Source organism: Manis javanica, chromosome 12 (assembly GCF_040802235.1).
Source record: "Manis javanica isolate MJ-LG chromosome 12, MJ_LKY, whole genome shotgun sequence".
NCBI classification, from domain to species: Eukaryota; Metazoa; Chordata; class Mammalia; order Pholidota; family Manidae; genus Manis; species Manis javanica.
Window position 1 is genome coordinate 97242498 of NC_133167.1, and position 27290 is coordinate 97269787.

At 39.5% G+C, this 27290-nt stretch overlaps 1 protein-coding gene across 2 annotated transcripts in view; it reads right to left on the bottom strand.

Moving 5' to 3' along the window:
• MTMR7 (myotubularin related protein 7) overlaps window positions 1-23801 on the bottom strand; it is a 104267-nt gene extending 80466 nt beyond the window's left edge. Inside the window, exon 1 of one of the 2 annotated variants that reach the window (XM_036997107.2) lies at window positions 23549-23801. In XM_036997107.2, coding sequence (XP_036853002.2) covers window positions 23549-23572 — 24 coding nt within the window. In that variant the 5' untranslated portion in view covers window positions 23573-23801. The remainder of the gene's footprint in view (window positions 1-23548) is intronic. The other variant, XM_036997103.2, reaches the window with a different exon arrangement.
• Between the last annotated feature and the right edge of the window lie 3489 nt (window positions 23802-27290).

Below are 27290 nucleotides of genomic sequence, written 5' to 3' on the forward strand. Positions count from 1 at the left end.
TACATATTTCTATAGACTTTTAAGCCACCTACAAATCTCTAAATAGTTCCATTAAGTAAGGTTATACTCTGAGAAATATGAGCCTTGTGCAGTTTGCTTTTAAAGGAAGAAAAAAAGTCAGACAAATTCCCTATACAGATAAGGGCATTTTTATACAGTTGGGGTCAAGGTAAAGGAAATATCTTGATGATTTCAGACGCCTTGAATGCCTATAAATGGGCAGGTTGTTCAGTTCCATCTACCTATTCAATTGTTAAAACAGATTTGACTGACATTTAAATAAATTTTTCCAATTCCCTGCGGGGGATAATAAAGCTAAAATAGTGACACAGAGCCATAGCTACTTGAGATATAAGAGTGCTAGGAATTCTTGGAAAAGGCAGAGAAAAGAAAGGAAGCCCATATTTGCTCAGAGGAAACTACAAACGTTATGCCAGCAGCCAACTCTCATAAATCAAAAGTCAGGCACGTCAGAGTTTTGCAAAGGGCTCATATCATTTATTTTGGTAGGATGACCCTGGATGTGTAGGCTTAAAAGAACATGCACTGTTGAACAAGAGGACAGTGCCAGGATTTATTTCAACACCACCTTAAAATAACCTCAACCAAAAATACCATTTTCAACAAGAATAAATAAGAGAAAAAGAGGATGAAACATCTTAAGAGGACAATAATGAAGACCAGATGCTGGGCCCAGTGTGACTCAAATAATAAATGTATGGAGTAACTTATTACAGATAGCTAGTTACAAACAATTGTTTTTTTTTTTAAAAAAAAAAACAGTACTGGGTGAATAGACCTTGCTATGAAATAATATAGGAAGTCATAGGATTATTTTAATATGGTGATGATCTCTCTCAAAATTATTTCTAAAATTCTAAAACTCCTTCTGAATTTGACATTTTTTTTTTGACAAAGGCACTAACAGCAAAGGACTAAACCATCTACTTATATAGCTCTTTTGGAACTATAGGAAAACATTTTTCCAAGGGCACGTTGTGCTGAATGGGACTTACAGCTGGTCCAGAGAGGAGAGAGCCCAGGCACAGGGAACCCCAAGTCAAACACACTCCCTCCCGCCATCTTTGGCAAATGCCAGCATCAGAGGATGCAGGGGTGTGGCCCGACCAGCAGGCAAGGCCAGGCTCCAGCTCATTTACACATTCCCATGCCTACCCCCGGGGAATCCAGGCCCCCAAGGACAGACTCTTTAATCGGCACAAGATTTTTCTCCTTCTTGTCTTACAGGGCAGCCCTCTGGAGCCCATCATTCCCATGTGGGAACTGAGTATAAAGCAGAATGCCTTGCAGACACAAGACTATGGTCGCTTCTTCTGAGTCCCAGTAAGAGAGACTCCACTGGCCATCACGGTGAGCCTGGAGGCTACCAGGGTCAGTGAGGACACCACTCAGCCAGCCCGGCATATCCCCTCCATCCTAACACCCAAGACCTGTCTCCTTAATACCACTTTTCCTGGACCATCCAGTCCACAGTGATCATTCTCTCTCCTCTGAATTGCTGTGACACCTCTGGCCATTACTATTTCCTTCCCAATCATCCTGCACTACCTCATCACATGTTCTTTTCATTGTGTCACTCTTATTATTTCCAGGAATATATGTTCTCAAAGAAGGCACCACTTCCTTTACTTCCATTATCCCCTGCAGCACCATGAACAACGCTAGGCCCACACTTACAACAGAACTGTGGGAAGAGAGAAGAGACCCAGTGCTTGCTGTGTTGGCTCCTTAACAACAGCCCGTTACAATGATTTCACAGCAACATACCGACCCATGCCTGCAGGCTGCCTAAGGACAGACACTACGTTTTAGTCACCTCTGGATACTGATGCCTGGCACACGCGTGTGCTCAAATATTCGTCCAGTGACGGAAAATTAACGATACTGTGGTCAAAGGAAGTATGTGAGAGCCTGTATAGAATCAGGTATGATTTACTAGGAGTGCTTTATTATTAATTTGAATTTTCAGACAAGAAGATGAGGAATATTCGATTGTGGAAGATGTTTCAAGTGTAATAAACAAGAAACAGAGACAAAGAAAGAAAGAAAGGAAAGAGAAGAAAAAAGAAAATGAACTTCATCTGCAAAGAGAAAACTGAGTACTATGTAACAAACGTGAAACTAAGTGTTCTTACTTTTTTCCAAAGCCGGGATACAGTATGCAGCTGTAGTTGAACAAGCAGTCTTTAAAAGCTGCTGTGAACACAAGCCAGCAGGCAAAAATAAAAGCTGCATTATTAAAATAGATCTAAGGTTTGTTTGTTTTTTTAAATCCAACCAGTCTTCACACTGGACAGAGGTTGGCATACAATCTGTGAAGTTTCAAAAAAGTTCATCTTTCCTTTAGGTCCTAAGTTCTTTATGCACAATTAATACATCCTTTTCCATAATATTCTTTATTTGGAGAGTTAAGACTATTCAAGATACCAGTGTCTTGCCAGTTTATGGGTAAACGGGGGAGCTGAACTTTGAGATACCGTGCAAGATTTTTTTTCATGCTGTCATTTGTAACATATTTTGTGAGAATCCGTGGGATTAAAGTTTCAGTTACAGTGTTGTTTAACACTCGGTTTTCCTTGAAAAACTAAAATCTGTGAGCTTGGTACCAAGTCCTGGTATAACATTCTCATTGGAAGTTATAGTTATATTTTGTAGTTAAAAAAAGAAAGACAGTTAAGTACTTGTGAATTAATGAAATATTAGCATAATTGTGTAAAAAAAGAAGAAATAAGGCTGTTAAAAGATAGTGAAGTTTGGACACAACATCCCATTAAACCATTTCCTTGATCCATTCATTCATTTACTAAATGCCAGATTATCAAGTGCTCTAAACGTATTCTCTTCCTTAGTCTCCTGACTAGTTATAGATGAGAGAACTGCGGCTTTGAGAGACCTCAAGTGACTCATGCAAGATCAGTACACAGTAATACATACAGAGGAATGTACAGGGTGCTCTGGGTGCCGGGGATGCAAAGTCACTACTCACAGGAGCTTGCATTTTGTTTTGGGATAGTTGGGCAAGGCAAGAGGCAATAAAGAAAACAGAAAGCAAAAAAAAAAAAAAAATATATATATATATATATATATATACACATATATGCATGCCAGAAGATGCTAGGGGGTGGGACGAACACAGGGAATGGGCCGTGGAGAGGCACCAGCATGTCCAGGAAGTCCTTGCTAATAAAAGGACTGGACGTGTCAATTCAGAACCAAAGTAAGTGAGGGTGCCAGCTATGAGCAAGGCTGGAGAAAGAGCACTGGAGACAAAGGGGACAATGGAGGGCCCTGGGCAGGGGCAGCTTTGACATGTTCAGGGGTGTCTGGCCCAGAGACTGAGGGGAGAGGAGCGGCCGTGGGCAGCCAGGGTGGCTGCAGGACCTTCCAGGACATTACAGCTTTAGCTTGCACACTGAATGGGATGGGAAGCAACTGGAAGGTTTATGGGGGAAGGGTAACAGGATTTCACAAATACATCTAAAAATGGAAGATTTTGTAAGGTCTTGATTTACAGGGATTATATGATTTTTTAACAGAAAATTGCAATGTTTTTCTTTACTTCTTTCCTATGAATTCCATGAAACTAGGGATCCTGCCTGTCTTGTTCACCATCAGATCTCTGGGGCTTAAAATGGTACCTGACATACAGGAAGCACTCGACGATATTTGCTGAATGCACAAGTGAATGAATAAATGCATGAAGAGTGTCTTTGAATCTATCCGCTGAGGTCAAGAAAGCAGATCCCTTTCTTAAACCACCACTACTCACACTGGCTGAAGAGTTTACTTCAAGGTGGAAGTCAACTGCGCCCAGAACACTCTAAGGTCTTACGCTTTATGACATGCCCGAAGGAATGAAACTTTCTTTCATTGCTTGGCAGTAAATTTATTTCTCCGGGAATCTGTGATAAGCAGTGTTTTAATAAATGCAAAAGAGGAGAAAAGTAAACACAATTTTTATAAAGTTGTCATAGCCTGCCACAAAACTTTAAGTGGGGGTTATTTTTAAACTATTTTAAGTAGCTGTGGGAGGAAGGATTGGGTTTATATCCTGGGAAGTACTTTTACTCCCAAAGGCTTCAACTAGCTGTCCACCAGGGGAAAGGGCACTAAACAGTTTAGACTGTTCCTGGCCTAAGAAAAATGGTACAAAATGAGCTTCTTGGACTCCCTCTGAGTGCAACGTAAGAATACAAAACTGAACCATCACAGGGCACAAAGTCACGGAATCCTGGGTGTTTGGTCAAAAGGTTTAATTTCATGCATACTTCACAGCTTGCCCTGCTCAGAATGGAAAAACAATAAAACTCAGCTTTGAGCAAGGATGAGAAAATACATGTACATCTATTCTCTGAAAATAAGCATTCCAGGCACTGTTTTGCTTGCACAGATATGACAGAAGTGATAAACTAACTGAATCAGTTAATGATGTAAATTCAATGGGAAATGTGCTGAAATCTACTCATAAGTACGGACCTTCAGAGGAGGCTCCAGTTTCATACAAGCATTCCAATGTTGCAAGGTGTGCAACGCCTTAATTATATTCCTTCTGAAAGCCTGAATGCTGACACAAAAGTTACCATGTTCCTAAGAAATGTTACTAAGGAAACAAAGTGTGTTTCTCAGTTATATTCTCCGCATATCCACTCCGAAAAGACTCTCCCTAGGAATCCGGGTGATGCCTGAGGCTTTATCTCTAGGAACACAGGCACCACCGAGGCGTCCTGAGCAAAATTTGACACCTTTCCTAAAATCCATGTGTTGGATAAAACTAATGTTTTTATAAAAGAAAAATATGCCATCAACTATGGGTGTGAACGGGACTTTGGTTACAGGAAGGCACTTTTTGTGCTTTCAGAGGAGAAAAAAATTAAAACTTGTCACACAGTGGGGAAGTGAATGAGTAAGTCAAACAAAATGTTTGGATTAAGAAAAGTCTATTCTCAAATTTCATGGAAATACTTTCAGCATTTAAACCTGTGACAGCCTCCTTGTACAATAATGATTGATCAAAGTAATAAAAACAGCTAAAATGTACTAACTGCCATGTTATTGCATGCCTCAAATGTGTTGTCCAGGCTAGTCTCCGGACTTGGTATAGATGAAGAAATCAAGGCTTTGAGAGACCTCAAGTGACTCATTCAAGATCAATACACAGTAATCAAGACTGTCTGGTGCTAGTAAAAGATGGGCATGGATAGCAAAGGAACAGAACTGGGTGTCCAGAAAGAAACCCATGCATCTATGGTCCGTGCAAAATCAATTTGGTAGTGAACTGATTTTCTGCAGAGTGCTGAGACAACTAAATGGAATAAGAAAACTCTTTTCAATAAGCAGTGCTGGAACTACAGGAATTTGATACACAAAACAGTGAGTTTGGACCTCTAAATCCCATTACATACAGAAATTTAACTCAAAATGTATCAAAGACCTGAACAATGTAAATCTTTGTGACCTTGGGTTAGGCAACAGTTTCTTAAATATGGCACATAAAGCCAGGCAACCAAAGAAAAAACTGGTAAAATGGACTTCATCAAAATTAAAAACTTCTGTGCTGCAAAGAACAACAATAAGAAAGTGAAAAAATACAACCCACAGATTGGAAGACGACAGTATTTGCCAGGCATACATCTGATGAAGATCTGGCATCAGAATATATAAAGTATTAAAACTCGATAATAAAAAGAGATGACCCAATTAGAAATTAACATAGGCTGGAACATAGGAGAAAAATCTCAATCTTGGGTTTGGAAATGGCTTTTTAAATACAATACCAAATGCATGACCTATAAAATGAAAGAATTGATAACTGGTTTTCATTAAAATTCAAAACTTCTCTCCAAAAGACACTGCCTAGAAAATGAAAAGACAAGCCACAGATGGGGAGAAAATATCTACAAAATACATTTTTGGTAAAAACAACCCAATTAAAATATCCCAAAGACCTTAACAGGTACTTCACAAAGAAGATATACAGAGAGCAAATAGAGTATTTTAATACAGATGAAAAGATGCTCCTCATCATTTGTCATGAAAGAAATGCAAATTAAAACAAGGAGATACACCTACACACCTATTAGAATGTCCAAGAATCAAAATACTGACAATACCAAATGCTGAGAGGACGTGGAGCGACAGGAATTCTGATTCACTGCTGTGGGAATGCAAAATGGTTCAACCACTTTGGAAGATAATTTGGCAGTTTCTTATAAAACTTAACACACTGTTACCATACGGTCCAGCAGTCGCCCTCCTTGGTATTTACCCAAAGGAGCTAAATACTCATGTCTACACAAAAGCATGTCCAGGGAATGTTTGTAGCAGTTTTATTCGATATAGCTAAAACCTGGGAGGAACCACAATGCCCTTCTGGAGGTGAGCAGATAAACTCTGGTACGTCACACAAGGGAATATTGTTCAGCATTAAAAAGAACTATCATGACATGAAAAGATATGGAGGAAACTTAAATGCATCTTAGTAAGTGAAAGAAGTCAATCTGAAAAGGCTGTATGATTCCAACTATATGATCTGGAAAAAGGCAGAACTACAGAGACACTAAAAAGACAGTGGTTGCCAGAAGTTAGGAGGGAAAGAGGGGACACAGATTCCTAGGGCAGTGAAACTGCTCTGTATGTTACTATAATGGCAGAAATTTGTCCAAAGCCACAGAACGTATGACACCAACAGTGAACCCTAAGGTAAACTATGGACTTTGGAAGTTAGTGATGTGTCAATGAGGTTCATCAATTGTAACAAATGTGTCACCTTGGTGGCAGATATCAATAACAGAGGCTGTGTATGTGTGGGGACAGGAGGTATATGGGAAATCTCTGTACCTTCTGCTGAATATTTCTGTGAACCTAAAACTGTTGTAAAAACCGAAGTCTATTAAAAAATAAGCAAAGGATTTGAATAGATATTTCTCCTAGTAAGATATACAAGTAGCCCATAAGTACATAAAGAGATGCTCAACACTGTTAACCATCAGGGGAATGCAAATCACACCACAATGAAATATTACTTCACATGCATTAGAATAGCTATAATAAAAAAAGACAAACAATAACAAGTGCTGGTGAGGATATGGAGAAATTAGAATGCTCATGCATTCCTGTTGGGTCTATAAACTGGTATAGCCTCTTTAGAAGGGTCTGTTAGTTTCTCAGAAGATTAAATATATAGTTGCCACATAACCCAACAATTCCAATCCTGAGTACAAACTCGAGAGAAGTGAAACATATCTTCACACAAAAAATTTGTATGTAATTATTTATAGTAGCATTAGTCATAATAAAAAGGAGAAACAACTCAAATATTAAGAGTAATTTCTATATTGATTCTAATTAGAATCAAAAGTAATATACTTTTATAACCTAAAAAGTATTATTTGTTAAAGACGAAAGTAGAATAAACACTTGTTGTTGATGGTATACTGTGGTAAATGACACAGAGAAAGCCAGTCTTCTCATGGCTCTATCAATCTCTCTCAATCACCCAGAGAACTTGCAGATGAGATCACTATTTTCAAATGAGGGTTATGGAATTTTGTAATTACACATTGGTGAGTTTGACATTAATTCTAGGCAAAATTCTAAAGTAGCTTCTTTAATGGAATTTTGTATTGACCTAAAAAAGGAAACCATCAACCTACAGGAACATCACGAATTCACTCAGTCACCATAGAAGACTACTTCATTTTACTTTGATGAGCTATTTGGAGAGGTGACAGAGGACAAGTTTACCAAAAGTGACATGGCACCAAACAAGGAATTTGTTAATCTGCTGTCAGGATTGAGATCCTGGGAGAGGGAGAGAGGCAACAGTCTCCATGTACTAAGAAGGCATATATATCCACCTAATCTAGTTTCTTTTTTGGGTGAAATCATGGATGAGGTAATAGACAGAAAGCTCTAATGAAATGGATGGTACCAAAATGAGAGGAAAAGCAGGTGTATATCAGGATCCAAAAACAGAGTAACTTCATGCAATAAGCTAAATCCAATGAAATAATGTTCAACAAAGGTAAGTATAAGATACTAGTATCCACGGAAAAGGCAGAGGAAACTTGACTTCACAGCACAATGTGTGGAGAACTTGAGGGTTCTCTTCCACAGTAAGCTCACCAGAAGGCCACTGAGATATGGATCCATAGAATACACAAATCAAAAATATTTACCAAATTTTACTCTTTCCAAATTCAACAAAACCTAAAGCAATCATATGTCCTTTAACACAATGAGTAAAGTAAGTAGGATGGTAAAGGACTTAAAACCAAGCTTCTGGTTGGTTGCCAGAATAGGCAGTGCTAAACTACTTAGGTAAGATGGAAGGGTTCGGGGCATGGCAACATCATATGAAACACTTGAAGGGCCTGGCAGGAGGGTGGAGGTATTGGGCAATATCTCAAGGGACAAAGCTACATACAATTACCGAAAACTAAAGTGAGATAGATTTTGACCAAATATAAGGAAAACTTCCTAACAGTTAGGGCTGACCATGGTCATCAAGGGCTGCCAAAGGACACAGTGAGTTCTCCACATCAGAAGTATGAAGCATGCATAACGTAGCTGGGCACTTGGCTCAGTAAATTCAAACATGATTCTAGAAAGGAATAGGGAAAAACTATAAAAACAACCATAACACAACTAACAAAATGTTAATAAGTACATACCTACAATAATTATGTCAAATGTAAATGGACTAAATCCTTCAATCAAAAGACATAGGGTGGCTGAATGGATTAAAAAAACAAGACCTATCTATAGGCCGCCTACAAGAGACTAACTTCAGATAGAAACACACACACAGACTCAAAGTGAAGAGATGGAAAAAAGTATTCCATGCAAATGCAAATGAAAAGAAAGCTGGGGTAGCAAAACTTGCATCAGACAAAACAGATTTTAAGACAAAGACTGTAACAAGAGACAGAGAAGGGCATTACATAATGATAAAGGGAACAATCCACCAAGAGGCAGCAACACTTGTAAATATCTATGTACCCAACACAGGAGCACCTAAATACATAAGAGCTAATATTAACAGATATAAAGGGATAAATTGACAGCAATGAAGTAATAGTAAGAGACTTTAATACCCCACTTACATCAATGGATATATCATTCAAATGGAAAATCAAAGAAACAAAATGGTGGCCTTAAAGGACACAGCAGACCAGATGCATTTAGTGCACACAGAACATTCCATCTATAAACAGCAGAATACACATTCTTTTCAAGAGCACATAGTACATTTTCCAAGATATTTTCCAAGGTCACATGCTTAGCCACAAGTCTCAAAAAATTTAAAATGATTGAAATCATATCAATCATCTTTTCCGACCACAATGGTATGACACCCGAAGTCAATTACAAAAAAAAAAAAACGGAAAAAAAAAACAAACATGCAAAGGCTAAACAGCAGGCTACTAAACCACCCATGGGTCAGTTGAGGAAATCAAAAAATACCTTAAGACAAATGAAAATGGAACACAACATTCCAAAAACCTATGAGATGCAGCAAAAGCAGTTACTAAGATGGAACTTTATAGTGATACATGCCTACCTCAAGAAACAAGAAAAAATCCCAAATAAGCAATATAATCTTACTCCTAAAAGGAAAAGAAGAAGAACATACAAAGCCCAAGGTTAGTAAAAGGAAGGAAGTAGCAAAGATCAGAGCAGAAATAAATGACATAGAGACTAAAAAACAAAAAGGGAAAGACCTATAAAACTAAAAGCTAGTTCCTTGAGAATATAAAAGAAATGAATACATTCCCAGAAACACACAACCTTCCAAGACTGAATCAGGAAGAAACAGAAAATCTGAATGACTAAATACTAGTAATTAAATTGAATCAGTAATCAAAAACTCCCAACAAACAAATTCCAGGGCCAGACAGCTTCACAGGTGAATTTTCCTAAACATTTAAGGAAGAGTTAATATCTAGCCTTCTCAAACTATTCCAAAAAACTGAAAAGAACCCTTCCAAACCCATTCTATGAAGCCAGCATTACCTTTATGCCAAAACCAGACAATGATACCACAAAAAAGAAAATGATAGGTCAATATCTCTGATGAAGTTAGATGCAAAAATCCTCAACAATATACTACCAAACCAAATTCAACAATACATTACAAGGAACATAATTAAGTGGGGTTTATTTTAGGGATATAAAGAGAGTTCACTACATTCAAATCAATTTATGTGATACACCACGTTGACAACATGAAGGATACAAATCATATGATCATTTCAATAAATGCAGAAAAAACATTTGACAAAGTTCGACATCCATTTATGATAAAAACTCTCAACAAAGTGGGTATAGAGGAAATATACCTCAATATAATAAACACCATATATAACCAAGTCACAGATAACATCATCCTCAATGATGAAAAGTTGAAAGATTCTCTTCTACAATCCAGGACGAGAAAAGGATGCCCTACTCTTCCCACTTTTACTTAATAGTGCTGGAAGTTCTAGCCAAAGAAATCAGACAAGAAAAAGAAATAACTGTCACTATTTGCAGATAACATGATACTACATACAGAAAACCCTAAAGGTCCACCAGAAAATTCTAAGAATAAATTAATTCAATAAAGTTGCAAGGAACAAAATTAAAATACAGAAATATGTTGCCTCTATACACCAATAACAAACTAGCAGAAGGAGAAATTAACAATCCCATTTGCAATTTCATCAAAAATAAAACAATACCTAGGAATAAATTTAACCAAGGAGGTCAAAGACCTGTACTCTGAAAACTGTAAGTATTGATGAAAGAAATTGAAGACAACACAAATAAATGGAAACATATACTATGTTCATGGACTAGAAGACTACTATTAAAAAGTCCATACTACCCAAAACAATCTACAAAATCAATGCAATCTCTATCAAAATACCAATCGCATTTTTCACAGGACTAGAACTAATAATCCTAAAATTTTATTTCAAAACTATACCACAGAGCTACAGTCATGCGAATATCGTACTGGACAAAGACACATAGATCAAGGAACAGAACAGAGAGCCCAGAAATGAATCCATGTCTATATGGTCAATTAACTTATGACAAAGGAGGCAAGAACACACAGTGGGGAAAAGACCGTCTCTTCAATAAATGCTGTTGGGAAAGCTGGACAGCTATGTGCAAGAGAATGAAACTGGACCACTTTCTTATACCATATACAAAAATAAACTTGAAATGGATTAAATACTTACATGTAAGACTAGAAACCAGTGCTGTTCACCTCTCCAGTATACTCACACTCCCTTGAGTGTGTCCTTTGCTTTATTAAACTATTCGCTCATACCTGCTCGACCTGCTCGTAAATTCTCTCAATCAGAATTCAAAACCCTCCCACGGGTTGAGATCTCACCTAGTGCACAGGGAGAGGAGATCTCCCTGGTTTGGATTTTGGTAACCACGAAGGGACTCTTATCACAGTCCTCACCAATGGTCTACATAAAGAGGAATTCTATACTACATTAAGACACTCCTTGTCTTTTTCTTTTGGATCTTTGTTCTTGCCACTTCCTTGGTGGGCATGGGTCAACCATGTAAAAGCCACTAGGATGGCTGCCACCTACAAAACAACCCCACTCCACCCCCATAGCACCTTCTCCCTATAGGTTTTAGTTTCTACTTCCAAGGATCCCTTTCCTCCACTCACGGTGCTCCCTAGTGCCTCCTCTGTGACTCAGTCTAACACTTCTTATTCTCAGTTCCATGGCTCGCTCTCTGTCTGTACTATTTCCTTGCCTCTTTGTTCACATCTGAACTCCCAACTTCTATGTCCTTGTTTCACACCTATCACCTTCCCCTTTGGGATGGACAGTCTGCTGGGTCTATGTCAGCCAGGGTCACCTAGGATTTAAGCCATTTTTGGGATGCCTTATGAGACAGCCAAGAACTAGACCCTGGCCTCTGGGTCAGTCTTATAATCCATCTAATTCAATGTCATCCCACTGTACATCTTCTCCCCTCAGGGCCATTAAAAGTGAGGTTATCGGGATGCTCAGTCAAGAGAAGTCTACCCTGGACTTCAGGGTCTCACCCCTCTCCCACCTTCTCCCCACTCTTTTTTCTGGAGCCCTGGCCAGGGATGGAGTTGAGCCATAGGGACACCTATGCATGCTCAAGTGGATCACAGGACCTCCTGTGCACACCCAGTTTAAGTCTAGGTGTGGAGAGATGCCTCACATGACCTGCACCTACAGTTACTTTTGGGTTTCTGAAGACACCTGTACAACCAACCCCTCACACCCTGGACATCAGGGACACCTGGTTGCCCCTGGTGGTAGTAGGAAACTCCTTTCTCCTTTCAGGCCCTGGCTTGGTCATGGGTGACACCTCCTCCATTATGACTCCCCATTAGGGTGCATCCTCAAAAATTGGGAAGTCTTTAAACTAGACTCCCTAATGGATGAAACTAACACAGCCTGGCCTGAAATGGCCCCCTAACTACTAGACCTGAGGGTGTATACTTAAAAACTGAGAGACTTTTACATTACATAGGTTAAAAAGACAGAAGCTGATTTCCTTTTGTAATACTGCTTGGCCTCAATACAAACCAGCAAGCAGAGAAAAATGGCCCCAAAACGAGACCCTTAATTACAACACCATTTTGCAATTGGATATTAGCAGCTAGAAAAATCTTTGCATCAGTTTCTTTGTGCCTGTGTCCACATATGTTACCTCTGAATGCTACTGCTAAAAATCAATCCGTTTAAAGACAAGTACTTGTAAAAACTGGGCATTCCAAAACTTTCAGAAATTCTGATGGGAAATATTCAGCATTAATGCTAGTTTAATTAAAATAAACTTGACTTAATGGTTATCAGCATTAAAATGAAAGTTTTATTCTGCCTGTTTACTTAAAGTCATTTAAGTGGATGTTAACTGTTAAACCTTTCAAAAAAAAAAAAGAGGCTTGGAAGAGTGGCTTAGACATTGAATGAAGCCTTTGCAGGTAATCTGCACTCCTGTTTACAAGTGAACTGTTGTTTACAAGTGAACCAAATAGCTTTATAGGTACACTTTTCAACAATAATTATGTGTGTTACAGTATGTATACCTAAAAAAACAGCCTGAAAATCTTTTTGGTAACCTGAAACCTTAAAGTTCTGCTAAGTAATAGGTCAAGTTAATGAATTAGGTCATTTCCAAATAAAACAAGATAATGAAATATTAATTACTGAATATAGGTTTATCCACTTTTAGCTTCCTTATTACAGAGAAAAACAACTTTGGGTCTATCAGTAAACATATTTTGTGCTTACTGAAAGATTGTACTATGAAGAAGCACATGTTTCTAGAAATTATGAAATGTATTCATAACTTTGCAAATCTAAAGAATGTTAGTGTAACAGTTTAGAATTGCTTACTTCTTAGTTTTTGGTGAAAACTAATTAAGACTACTTGATATGAGATTGATATGAGAAGGTATGAGAAATGGAAATGCACTTTTGAAGGTAAAGAAGATAATTTTGTCCTGAAGTACAGCTGGTTGTTTAATGAGGGAAAATTCTGAATGTAAAAATAAAGTTGTTGAATGCTTGTGGAAAATAAATTTAATATGGTTATGCTATGTGAGATTGAAGTAAATGAGTTTTGATATCACGTAAACAGCAAGATTAGAATTTTGTTGTCTGTTTGTTAAAGGACAAAGTTTTCTTGAACTATTGGCCTGCTCTTAATATTAAGAGATTTTGAAGGGTTTTCCTAATTGCTTTATCAGAATAATTTCTTGTGCTTCATGTTGTCTGAATTAGGTCTTTGAGTACTCAAGAAAAAAAATCTTAATATTAAAAGAGCTAAGCTTTGCTAACAACTATGTAACCTTACGTATTTGCCTTTAAAAATCTCTTACTGTCACTTTGGTTAAATGGATAAGTATTGTTTCATGGTGACCTACCATCCTTTTTAGGCAAGTGCCTTGAAGCCTTTTGATAATTTTGACAGCTTCCCAAAATCAAACTTCTAAATAAAGTCCTTTTACTTCTAGTTAACACTGAGATTTTCTAGAGGAACCTGGAACATAAAGGAGGACTATTTAGCTTATTTAGCTGATTAATTTGATATGTAAGATTACCTGGGAAGCATTGTCAAATGAATAATGCTAAACTCTAGATTACTAAACTGTTATGCTACAGAAATTCCTTGTCAATTGCCTATGACAAATTCTCATCAGATATTTCACGACTGCCATTTTGAAGTCTTTTATCATATAGTTACTGTTTTACTCTGAAACTAGTAAAAAAACTGGATTCAAACAGAACAAGAATTACATATCATTGAATAAATGGAGGGAAATGATTTTAATTTTTATGAATTTTTGTTTCAAATGTTTCTGATCTTTTAAAAAATGTTTGCTTTTAAACTTTTTCTCTTAAGCTAACTTATAGCAGTTTAGTAAATTATACCTTTACAAGCAGAACTGAAATATTTATCTTTCTCTCTCTCCCTGATCCCTCCATAATCTGGAAACTCTTAGTGAGTATTTTTATATTTTATGGCAGTATATTTATTTACATAAGTTCAATAAGAACCTGTTCTCCTTATAATAGGACACAATCAAAAACACTGTTTATTTTACCAAGGATTTGACTGGAATGTCATATTCAAGAGAGACGTGCATAGACTCAGATGTGGTCAGACAGCTTTCAGGAACTAAGGTTGACTTTATGGAGCCAATAAAGCTCCTGGGAAGAACGGGCCTGGTACCTTACTTACAGGGTTTCCAGCAGCCTTTCCAGGTGAGTAAGGAAGGTCAATTTCCTGACAGGTACAGGAACCTCAGAATATCTTGGGGACCTCAAGAAGAGAGGAATTCTCACCAATCTATAGGTATTGCAGGTGAAACTTGATGGCAAGTCTCTGGCTTGGCTTTCCTGACCACAAAAGGCTCCCATCATTTCAACTGGGGCCCTACTATTACTAGTCCTCATATTTTATTTAGGTCAGGCATTCTTAACCTCCTTGTCTAGTTTTAACAATTACTGCCAGAACTCCTACATTCTGTGTACTCTATAAGTCATTCTATATTGTTGGATGCATAAAAAGAGGAAGGTTTTAGTTGTATAATATATAAGATGTAATTACAATTTCCTCAAAAAGTAAACACAGAGTTACTATATGACCCAGTAATTCCATTTCTAGGGATATACCCAAGAGAACTGAAAATTTATATTCACACAAAAATACAAGCATATGAGTGTTCACAACAGAACTATTCTTAATAACCAAACAGCACAAATGCCCATCAGCTGATGAACGGATAAACAAAACATTTGTGCACAGAATGGATTATTCTGCGGGAAAAAGGAGTCACGTATCAGTACGGGCTGCAAGTTGGATTAATCTAGAAAAAAGTCTGTTCAGTCAAAGAAGCAACTCACAAAAGACCACATACTACATCACTTCACTTACATGAAGTGCCCAGAATAGGCAAATCTAATGGAGACAGAGAGTAGGTTAGTGATCATCACAGGCTGGACAGGAGAATGAGGACTGACTACTAGTAGGTGCTGGGTTTCTTTTGAGGGTGATGAACATGTCCTGGATTAGACAGTGGTGATAGTTGCCCAACATTGTAAATATATTAAAAAATACTGAATTGTTGGACATAAACATGAGCGACTTCTTTATGAACATATCTCCCCGGGCAAGGGAAACAAAAGCAAAACTGAACAAGTGGGACTATATCAAGCTGAAAATCTCCTGTACAGCAAAGGACACCATCAATAGAACAAAAAGGCATCCTACAGTATGGGAGAATATATCCATAAATGACAGATCCAATAAAGGGTTGACATCCAAGAGCTCATGCACCTCAACAAACAAAAAACCAATACTCCAATTAAAAAATGGGCAGAGGAGCTGAACAGTTCTCCAAAGAAGAAATTCAGATGGCCAACAGACACATGAAAAGATGCTCCACATCACTAGTCATCAGAAAAATACAAATCAAAACCACAATGAGATATCACCTCACACCAGTAAGGATCGCCACCATCCAAAAGACAAATAACAACAAATGTTGGCAAGGTTGTGGAGAAAGAGGAACCCTCCTACACTGCTGGTGGGAATGTGAATTAGTTCAACCATTGTGGAAAGCAATATGGAGGTTCCTTAAAAAGCTCAAAATAGAAAAAGCATTTGACCCAGGAATTCCACTTCTAGGAATTTACCCTAAGAATACAGCAGCCCAGTTTGAAAAAGACAGATGCACCCCTATGTTTATCGCAGCACTATTTACAATAGCCAAGAAATGGAAGCAACCTAAGTGTCCATCAGTAGATGATTGGATAAAGAATATGGTACATATACACAATGGAATATTATTCAGCCAGAAGAAGAAAACAAATCCTACCATTTGCAACAACATGGATGTAGCTAGAGGGTATTATGCTTAGTGAAATAAGCCAGGTGGAGAAAGACAAGTATCAAATGATTTCACTCATCTGTGGAGTATAAAAACAAAGAAAAACCGAAGGAACAAAACAGCAGCAGAATCACAGAACCCACGAATGGACTAACAGTTACCAAAGGGAAAGGGACTGGGGAGGATGGGTGGGAAGGGAGGGATAAGGTGGGGGGGAGAAAGGCAGCATTACGATTAGCATGTATAATGTGGGGGGGTCACGGGGAGGGCTGTGCAGCACAGAGAAGACAAGTAGTGATTCTATAGCATCTTACTACACTGATGAACAGTGACTATAATGGGGTTTGTGGGGGGAACTTGTTCTTTTTTTGAATGTTTGAATGTTTAAACATAATGTTCTTCATGTAATTGTAGATTAATGATACCAAAATTTTAAAAAAAGGTTAATTAAAAAATACTGAATTATATGCTTTAAAATGACTAAAATAGTGAATTTTATGTTATTTTAATTCTATCTCAGTAAAACTACACATAATCACAAATATATATTTTATATATATATATATATATATATATCTGCACACACACACACCATATGTTTTGTATAATATATTGCCACCCACAAGTAATTAACACTGATACTATTAGAATATTCACAAACTGTATCTAGGCATGGGTGAGATGCCCATGAGGCCCGGATTACTAAAGCAAACACTAAAAACTGAAGGGCTGAAATCAAGAATTATTCATTCCTTCTATTATTCAGTTAGTAATTTATTTACCATGTTCTTCCTTGGTGACAGAAACTGTGTTAGGTGCTATGGATAGAGCAGTGAACAAGATCAGATCCTCCCCTTCATGGGGGCCCTGGTTTAGCAGGGGAGCTTGACGCTAAAGAAATCACCACTCTAGTCAATATGAAACTTGTAACAAGGGACATGAGGTGAAATACTGGATTATATGATAGACTATAACAATCAGACCTCCTGCAGATGGGGAATTGGGCAATAGTCTCTCTAAGGAAATCATATTGATACTGAAATTGGGAAGATGAGAGATTTCACCAGGTGAGGGGTGAGGATAAGAGTTTCCCAGACAGAAAGGCAGTGTAAATGTCCTGGGGCAGAAGAAAGTCTGTCACATTTGAGAAACCCATGAAGGCTAGCTGTGATCAGAGGGCAGTGAATAATCATAGAATGAGCCTGGAAGCAAACAGGTGTCAGTCCATGTGGGGCCCTGGGACACTGTGGGGATTCTCATTTTATATCCTGGGGATAAAGGGAAGTCACCCAAGAATTTCAGCAAGGAAGTAACATGATCAATTTGTGTCATAAAAGCAGCACCCAAAACAGTACTGGAGGTCCTAGCCATGGCAATCAGACAACACAAAGAAATAAAAGGCATCCAAATTGTTAAGAAGTTAAACTCTCACTATTTGCACATGACATGATATTACACATAGAAAACCCACCAAAAGAATCCACCAAAAAACTACTAGAACTAATAACTGAATTCAGCAAAGTTGCAGGAAGCAAAATTAATATGCAGAAATCTGTTGCATTCCTATATACTAACAATGAACTAACAGAAAGAGAAATCAGGAAAACAATTCCATTTACAATTACATAAAAAAGAATAAAAAACCTAGGATAAACCTAACCAAGGAGGTGAAACACCTACACCCTGAAAACTATAAGACACGCATGAGAAAAATTAAAGAAGACACCAAAGCATGGAAATCTATCCTGTGCTCATGAATAAGAAGAATTAATATTGTCAAAATGGCCATCTTGCCCAAAGCAATCTACAGATTGAATGCAATCTCTATAAAAATACCAAGAGCATTCTTTAATGAACTAGAACAAATAGTTCTAAAATTCACATGAAACCACAAAAGACCCTGAATAGCCAAATTAATTCTGAGAAGGAAGAACAAACCTGGGGGGATTATACTCCCCAACTTCAAGCTCTGCTACAAAGCCACAGTAACCAAAACAATTTGTTACTGGAACAAGAACAGACCCATTGATCGATGGAACAGAATAAAGAGACCAGATTTAGATCCATGCATATATGGTCAATTGATATATGATAAAAGAGCCATTAATATACAATGGAGGAAGGACAGCCTCTTCAATAACTGGTGTTGGGAAAACTGGACAGTACATGTAGGAGAATGAAACTGGATTATTGTCTAACTCCATGCACAAAAGTGAACTCAAAATGGATCAAAGACTAGGAATTTACCCTAAGAATATAGCAGCCCAGTTTGAAAAAGACAGATGCACCCCTATGTTTATTGCAGCACTATTTACAATAGCCAAGAAATGGAAGCAACCTAAGTGTCCATCAGTAGATGAATGGCTAAAGAAGATGTGGTACATATACACAATGGAATATTATTCAGCCATAAGAAGAAAACAAATCCTACCATTTGCAAACACATGGATGGAGCTAGAGGGTATTATGCTTAATGAAATAAGCCAGGTGGAGAAAACAAGTATCAAATGATTTCACTCATCTGTGGAGTATAAGAACAAAGAAAAAACTGAAGGAACAAAACATTAGCTGACTCACAGAACCCAAGAATGGACTAACAGTTACCAAAGGGAAAGGGACTGGGGAGGGTGGGTGGGAAGGGAGGGATAAAGGGGGAAAAGGGGCATTATGATAAGCACACATAATGTGGGGTGGGGGGCAGTGGGCACAGGGAAGGCAGTGTAGCACAGAGAAGACAAGTAGTGATTCTATAGCATCTTACTATGCTGATGGACCAGGTATGTGGTGGGGACTTGATAATGGAGGGAGTCTAGTAACCATAATGTTGCTCATGTAATTGTATATTAATGATACCAAAATAAAGTCTAAAAAATGGATCAAAGACCTGAATGTAGGTCATGAGGCCATAGGACTCTTGGAAGAAAGCATAGGCAAAAATCTCATAAACAAGAGCAACTTTTTCCTGAAAACATCTCCTCAGGCAAGGGAAACAAAATCAGGGATGAGCAAGTGGGACTATGTCAAACTAAGAAGCTTCTGTACAGCAAAGGACACCATCAGCAGAACAAAAAGGAATCCTGCAGTATGAGAGAGTATATTCATAAATGACATATCCAATAAGGGGTTAACATCCAAAATATACGAAGAACTCATATGCGTCAATACCCAAAAAACAAATAACCCAATCAAGAAATGGGAAGAGGAGCTGAACAGATAGTTCTCCAAAGAAGAAATACAGATGGCCAACAGGCACATGAAAAGATGTTCCACATCGCTAATCATCAGAGAAATGCAATTTAAAACTACAGTGAGATATCACCTCACACGAGTTAGAATGGCCACTATCCAAATGACAAAAAAAAAAAAAACAAGTGCTGGGGAGGATGTGGAGAAATAGGAATTCTCCTACACTGTTGGTGGGACTGCAAATTGGTGCAACCACTGTGGAAAGCAATATGGAGGTTCCTCAAAAAACTAAAAATAGAAATACTATTTGACCCAGCAGTCCCACTCCTAGGAATTTCCCCAAAGAAAACAAAATCCATGATTCAGAAAGATACATGCACCACTATGTTTGTTGCCACACTGTTTGGAATAGCCAAGATATGGAAGCAAACTACATGTCCATCAGCAGATGAATGGTAAGGAAGATGTGGTACATATACACAATGAAATATTATTCAGCCATTAAAAGAAAAGAAACCCTGCCATTTTCAACGACATGGATGGACCTAGAGGGCGTATGCTCAGTGAAATAAGCCAAGTGGGGAAAGACAAATGCCATATGATTTCACTTATTTGTGGAATATAGAAACAAAGCAAAACAGAGGGAACAAAACAGCATTAGATTCATAGACACTGAGAAATGACTAGTGGCTACCACAGCGGAAGGCAGTGGGCTGGGATGGTGGGTCGGTGGAGGGGAACTATTGAACCACTGTGCTGTACATTTGATTAAAAAAAAAAAAAGGCAGCACTCAGGCTCCCTGTGTGGACAAGGGATTATACAAGAGCAGAGGAAACCCAGGGACAGGTTAACAGCTCCAACAACAGGGTCAGAGGAAGAGAAGACATTTTCAAGGTCTTTGCTGGAGTTTGGAGGTCACGACATACTCTATTTTACAACTCAAATTTACACATGTGGAACAAAACATCCTGCAGAAAGACCAAAGCATAAGAAGTAGAGATTACTTTCCAGGGTCCTGGACACATTAGCATTAATCCAGTACCAAACCAAATCCTACAGAACACTCCAAGCTACTTCCAGGAGTCCTGCACCCATTTCATATAACTAAGGAATGGCCAAATTATCCCTTCACTTCTTGCAGGGTCTTTTCTTCCCAGCAAGTTTTCAGGGTGGTAAAGAAAGCCAGGCTGTGACGTCAAAACCCAAAGTTCACTGACAAGGATAGGTAATGCTCAGTGTCCTCACTTAGACCCAGCCTGCCAACTAGCTGGTCCTTGGACCGTTTTTTTTCTAGGGAACCATTTTGGGAGAGAAACACCCTGCTTAGCATATGCTTATTAAAGGCTTCAGTTAAAAACACTCACACACACACAAAAAAAAAAAATACATGCAAAGCATTCCAGATTATTCATGTGCATCTGTCCCCCTAAACTGCACTCAAGAGATGGAAGCAGAACATAGAGGCTGTGATGAATATCACACAGTTTACAACGAGTAAATGAATGACTTTCATTGTAGTAGGAAACCAACTACATATTATACACACATTTCTTCTCTTAAAACCACACTATCCACATGGTAAATATTGCTTCAATAAACAATATTGCGGTCAGATAAACAAATTTTGTATATACTCCTTATAAACCACCCAAGACATGAAATCATGAAATCTAAGGTAAGCTACCTATTCAGCATTTCCTGAGTATACTGGAAGCAAACAATAAAGGTAAATATGGCCATCAATAGTTATATACTTTGTAGCACAAGCTCTGTAAATGGTCTTGTTCTCTTTTGCATTTGTACTGTGAAAATTAATTTTGCACTTAAAATACAAAATGAAAAGAGATGTTGTTTAGCCTTGAGGAGTCATATCATCACTTCTATCTTCATCCCCATTAAGGTTTTCAGCTTGAGGTTGTAATGATTTATTACAATACACCATAATGACACAACTGCATGACAGCTGCCTCAAATGTTCCTGGGCCTCCTTGACTCCTTGCTTGTTAAGACTCAGCTGTTTGAAGACTTCCCTCACCCTTTATGGTACAGCTGACCCTCTACCCATTCTCCCTTCTCGGCCACCTGTCCCTTGTATATCTCTCTATACAGATTTACAACTGCCTGCCCTTCCAGACTAGGAGTACCTGATGCTTTGTACACGCAGGTTCCTAACAGAGCCGGACACAGGGAAGGTCTCAAATGCTCATGGAAGGAAATCACTGAGTTAATGAATCTGATCCATCCAACCACTATAGTTTTTAATTTTTTCCACGTGCAATATCCAAAATGTTAAAGACCCTCAATTCAATGGTATTTCAGGTAATTCTCCAGTTTCTCTCATTCCTTTCCATTGCCTGATAGGGGATTTCTAATTTGAAGTACAACACTGCTTAGAGGTTGTTTATGAGACCAATTTTAAGAGTAAATGAGAATATTGCTTGCTGCTCAGGTGTGCACACTTGGCTTTGTATAGTTAGTTTGAATTAGATTAGAAAAAGCCTTTACTCCCCAAATTCATATTCTATAGTGCCATGTCACTCTATCACTCTTGCTGTTGATATTCACATCAGGCATCACTTCTATAAAGGACCCCCTTCATCCTGATAAAGGCAGATGCCCTTGGCAAGGGCAGAGAGAGTCGGTGAGTTAAATTCGTCATTCCGGAATAAATTATTTAACACCACTTAAGCCCTGAAAGCTTTGAGCCACCAATCTTGTGGTTTATGGCACTCTCTTCTACGTTTACAATTTCCTGATGGCGAAGCAACAATTTAATTCCATAGTGCAAAATCAATACAATTTAAATTCACTGTTAAAACTGACATTCTCTAGCGAGCTAAAATAACTGACATAACTGTAAAGCGGTTTTTACAAAGAGGTAATTAGGAACCATTCCAGAATTAAGAAACGAATTATTCTTACTGAACTTAAAGGGAAGATGTTTTTACATCCCTAGGGGTGAGTCAGATCCACAGCAACACCTAAACAACGGCCACACAGACTAGCTTTGACTAAACTCCATTGAGGGCCTAGATTCTGAACATCAGACCATCCTGGAAATACGAAGAGCTTACTGGTAGTAGCAAGAAATAGCCAATTGGCTTTTTAAACGTATTCTTTGACTACTTTGGGGTTTTTATCAGACAGGAATATCTTCCATCTTTTTCACTCTAAATTATATTACTAGTACAACTATGAGTAGGAAAGTTTGGTAGAATGGTCAACACTTCCAGTGTTATTTATCTAGAATGATCATGGACCGGTCGCTCATTTGTTGCGTGACAAAAGCTGGTGTTGTTTCAAGCACAACAGCGACAAATCTGTAAGCAGCCCGCTTCGCCCCAATGAACGAAACAGAGTGGGAAAGGCAAGAAGAAGGAAGGATTGAAAATAACATTCAACCTATAGCGAATATTGATCGTCTGCTCTGTGTAATACCATTGGCGGCCGACCGCCTGAAGAAGGGCGAGCTGGGGGCGACTGAACCCTCAGATTCAACAAGCTTCCCGAGCGCATTCAATCCACCTGCACGAAACTCGTTCCCTTGCACCTGTCATTAGAAAGGCGTGTTTCTCTTTCAACTAATCAGAGGAGCGAACAGAAATACTGAATTTAAAAAAAAAGAAAAAGCAGCAGCCTAGTGTCAGACCAGAAGGGAGCGTTCACCAGCACGTCTGCAACCCCATTACTCAACAGACAACTGGGGTTCCCTCCCGTCCACGCCTGTGTCCACGGCGCAATCCAAGGACAAGAGGCGGGATCCAGCAGCATCCCAGGCGAGGCCTGATGCAGCAGCTGGAGAAAGGCCGGCCTCCGCGAACCCGGAGATGCTCGGCGCTGCCTCACCACCCACCGTCGCTGGGCGGGCACCGCGAGGAGGCCAGGCCGCCCGCCCGCTCAGCATCCGAGCTCCCGCTCTCCCCACGCGCGGCGCCCGGGCCACCCACCTTGGGCGTGCGGATGTGCTCCATGGCTCGCCGGGTTCGGAGGCCCCGCGGGCGTGCCTCCCGCACCTGCGCGAGTCTGCGGCGTGGCGGGAGGGGTGCGGGGAGGGGGCTTCGCGGGAAGGGGCGGGCCCGGAGCTGGCTCCGCCCCCAGGTGCACCGGCGTCCGCGCGAGGCGGGCGTGCGGGGCCGATGCCAGCGTGGCCTTAGAGCGCTCGGCCACCTGCCCGCCTGCCGCGTCCCGCCGGACCCTGGCTGCCTGCCGACGCCCGGAGCGGCTCGCTCCCGTCTCAGAGGCGCAGCCGCGTGGCACTGTGGGGCTACTGTTCCCCGAGACACAATGGGGGCCTTGTGCTGGGTGTGGCCTCTCGGAGCAGAGGTGGGAAGCGCGCGCCGCTCCCCACCGCCCGTCGGCTTCCTTCAGGGCGCCCCGGGGTGGGTGGGGCCCTGGCAGCGGGCGCTCCAGACCCCGTGCGGCCTGGTGGGCTCTGGCTGCACATCTCAGCTGGGAGCAGCCGGCCTGGCATTTCCGAGGAAGGTGAGAGTAACAGCCACAGCGGCCGCGCCTTAGGAGGTGCTCTGTGAAGTCCAGCATCTCATGTCCACCCGCGGCTTCGCTGTCGGAACTGGGGCAAGAGGCGCTTTCCCTTGGCACCGTATTGGGTGCCCACTTGCCGTCCTCACTCAGCTCTAACGAAACTGTAAGACACAGACACAAAGCACCTATTATAAGCTATCATGCTTTCCATTTATGATATTAAAAGTGTTCGTTGCCATTGTTAGTACTGAGCCATCGAGAAAAGCCAAAGAGAAGAAATGCCCTCTCCTTTCTTTTTTTGCCACCCTGTATGTACAACACTCCATCGCTAAAATTTTGGAAATCTGAATATTGTTATTAGAATAATCTAATTTTTCCTAGCTCTTCTTAGGTCTCTTTCTCACTGAACTGTACATTCTTTAGCTATAGAAACATTTTTTCTTTTTGCCTAATACATGGTAGGCACGTTGCCACCTTCCAGATAAATGTGTATTTAATCAATAGTGTTACATGTATCTTTAAATGACCAAGTTTCCTTGACGTATCTCCTGAAATTTCATCCTCTTACTGCTCTGGGAGGTAACTAGGGCAAGAACAAGGAAGTGATGTTTTCATGTGATAGAAACGACCCAGGGGGTGATTTCTTCACTAAAGAGCACCAAGAATAGTCAGGAGCTCTCTGGTCCAGCTCACATACTGGCCTTGGTCTCCTCATATACAAAATGAGAGAATCACCTGCCCAGATGATCTCAACGTTTGCTCCCCTCTCCATATTCCATAGGTAGTAAGAATCCTATATCCATTTTGAAGGGTTCCTGTAGGATAATGATCCTGGAATTACATGCTTTCAGGCCTCTTCTGTTCCTCTGGGGTGGGGTAATCAAGAGTTTACTTGGTGAGTAATTTTTGCTTTCAACTATTTCTGACCTTACATATTGGCATATTTTTAAAAAAGCACTCAAAACAGATTGGTAAGTGAAAAGATGTAAATCTGACCAATTTAAATAGCTTAGTACTAAGAAAAATGTTATAGGTTAATTCAAAAATCCATCTCCCATTAATCATAGCTATAAAATCAGCATTAGGTTACATCGTACTGGAGGTCCTAGCCATGGCAGTCAGACACAACAAAGAAATACAAGGAATCCAGATTGGTAAAGAAGAAGTTAAACTCTCACTATTTGAAGATGACATGATATTGTACATAAAAAACCCTGAAGACTCCACTCCAAAACTACTAGAACTGATATAGGAATACAGCAAAGTTGCAGGATACAAAATTAACACACAGAAATCTGTAGCTTTCCTATACACTAACAATGAACCAATAGAAAGAGAAATCAGGAAAACAATTCCATTCACAATTGCATCAAAAAGAATAAAATACCTAGAATAAACCTAACCAAAGAAGTGAAAGACCTAAACCCTGAAAACTACAAGTCACTCTTAAGAGAAATTAAAGGGGACACTAACAAATGGAAACTCATCCCATGCTCATGGCTAGGAAGAATTAATATTGTCAAAATGGCCATTCTCCCCAAAGCAATATACAGATTTGATGCAATCCCTATCAAATTACCAGCAACATTCTTCAGTGAACTGGAACAAATAATTCAAAAATTCATATGGAAACACCAAAGACCAAATAGCCAAAGCAATACTGAGAAAGAAGAATAAAGTAGGGGGGATCTCTCTCCCCAACTTCAAGCTCTATACAAAGCCATAGTAATCAAGACAATTTGGTACTGGCACAAGAACAGAGCCACAGACCAGTGGAACAGATTAGAGACTCCAGACATTAACCCAAACATATATGGTCAATTAATATTTGATAAAGGAGCCATGGACATACAATGGCAAAATGACAGTCTCTTCAACAGAATGTGCTGGCAAAACTGGACAGCTACATGTAGGAGAATGAAACTGGACCATTGTCTAACCCCATACACAAAAGTAAATTCAAAATGGATCAAAGACCTGAATGTAAGTCATGAAACCATAAAACTCTTAGGAAAAAACATAGGCAAAAACCTTTTAGACATAAACATGAGTGACCTCTTCTTGAACATATCTCCCCGGGCAAGGAAAACAACAGCAAAAATGAACAAGTGGGACTCTATTAAGCTGAAAAGCTTCTGTACAGCAAAAGACACCATCAATAGAACTAAAAGGAACCCTACAGTATGGGAAAATATATTTGAAAATGACAGATCTGATAAAGGCTTGACGTTCAAAATATATAAAGAGCTCACCCACCTCAACAAACAAAAAACAAACAATCCACTTAAAAAATGGGCACAGGAACTGAACAGACAGTTCTCCAAAAAAGTACAGATGGCCAACAGACACATGAAAAGATGTTCTACATCGCTAATTATCAGAGAAATGCAAATTAAAACTACAATGAGATATCACCTCACACCAGTAAGGATGGCTACCATCCAAAAGACAAACAACAACAAATGTTGGCCAGGCTGTGGAGAAAGGAGAACCCTCCTACACTGCTGGTGGGAATGTAAATTAGTTCAACCATTGTGGAAAGCAGTATGGAGGTTCATCAAAATGCTCAAAATAAACTTACCATTTGACCCAGGAATTCCACTCCTAGGAATTTACCCTAAAAACACAGCACTCAAATTTGAAAAAGACAGATGCACCCCTATGTTTCTTGCAGCACTATTTACAATAGCCAAGAATTGGAAGCAACCTAAGTGTCCATCAGTATATGATTGGATAAAGAAGATGTGGTACATATACACAATGGAATATTACTCAGCCATAAGAAGAAAACAAATCCTACCATTTGCAACAACATGGATGGAGCTAGAGGGTATTATGCTCAGTGAAATAAGCCAAGTGGAGAAAGAGAAATACCAAATGATATCACTCATCTGTGGAGTATAAGAACAAAGGAAAAACTGAAGGAACAAAACAGCAGCAGAATCACAGAACCCAAGAATGGACTAACAGGTACCAAAGGGAACGGGGACTGGGGAGGATGGGTGGGTAGGGAGGGATAAGGGGGGGAAGACAAAGGGGGGTATTAAGGTTAGCATGCATAAAGGGGGGGTGGGAGAAAGGGGAGGGCTGTACAACACAGAGAAGACAAGTAGTGATTCTACAGCATTTTGCTCTGCTGATGGACAGTGAGTGTAAAGGGGTTTATAGGGGGGACCTGGTATAGGGGAGAGCCTAGAAAACATAATA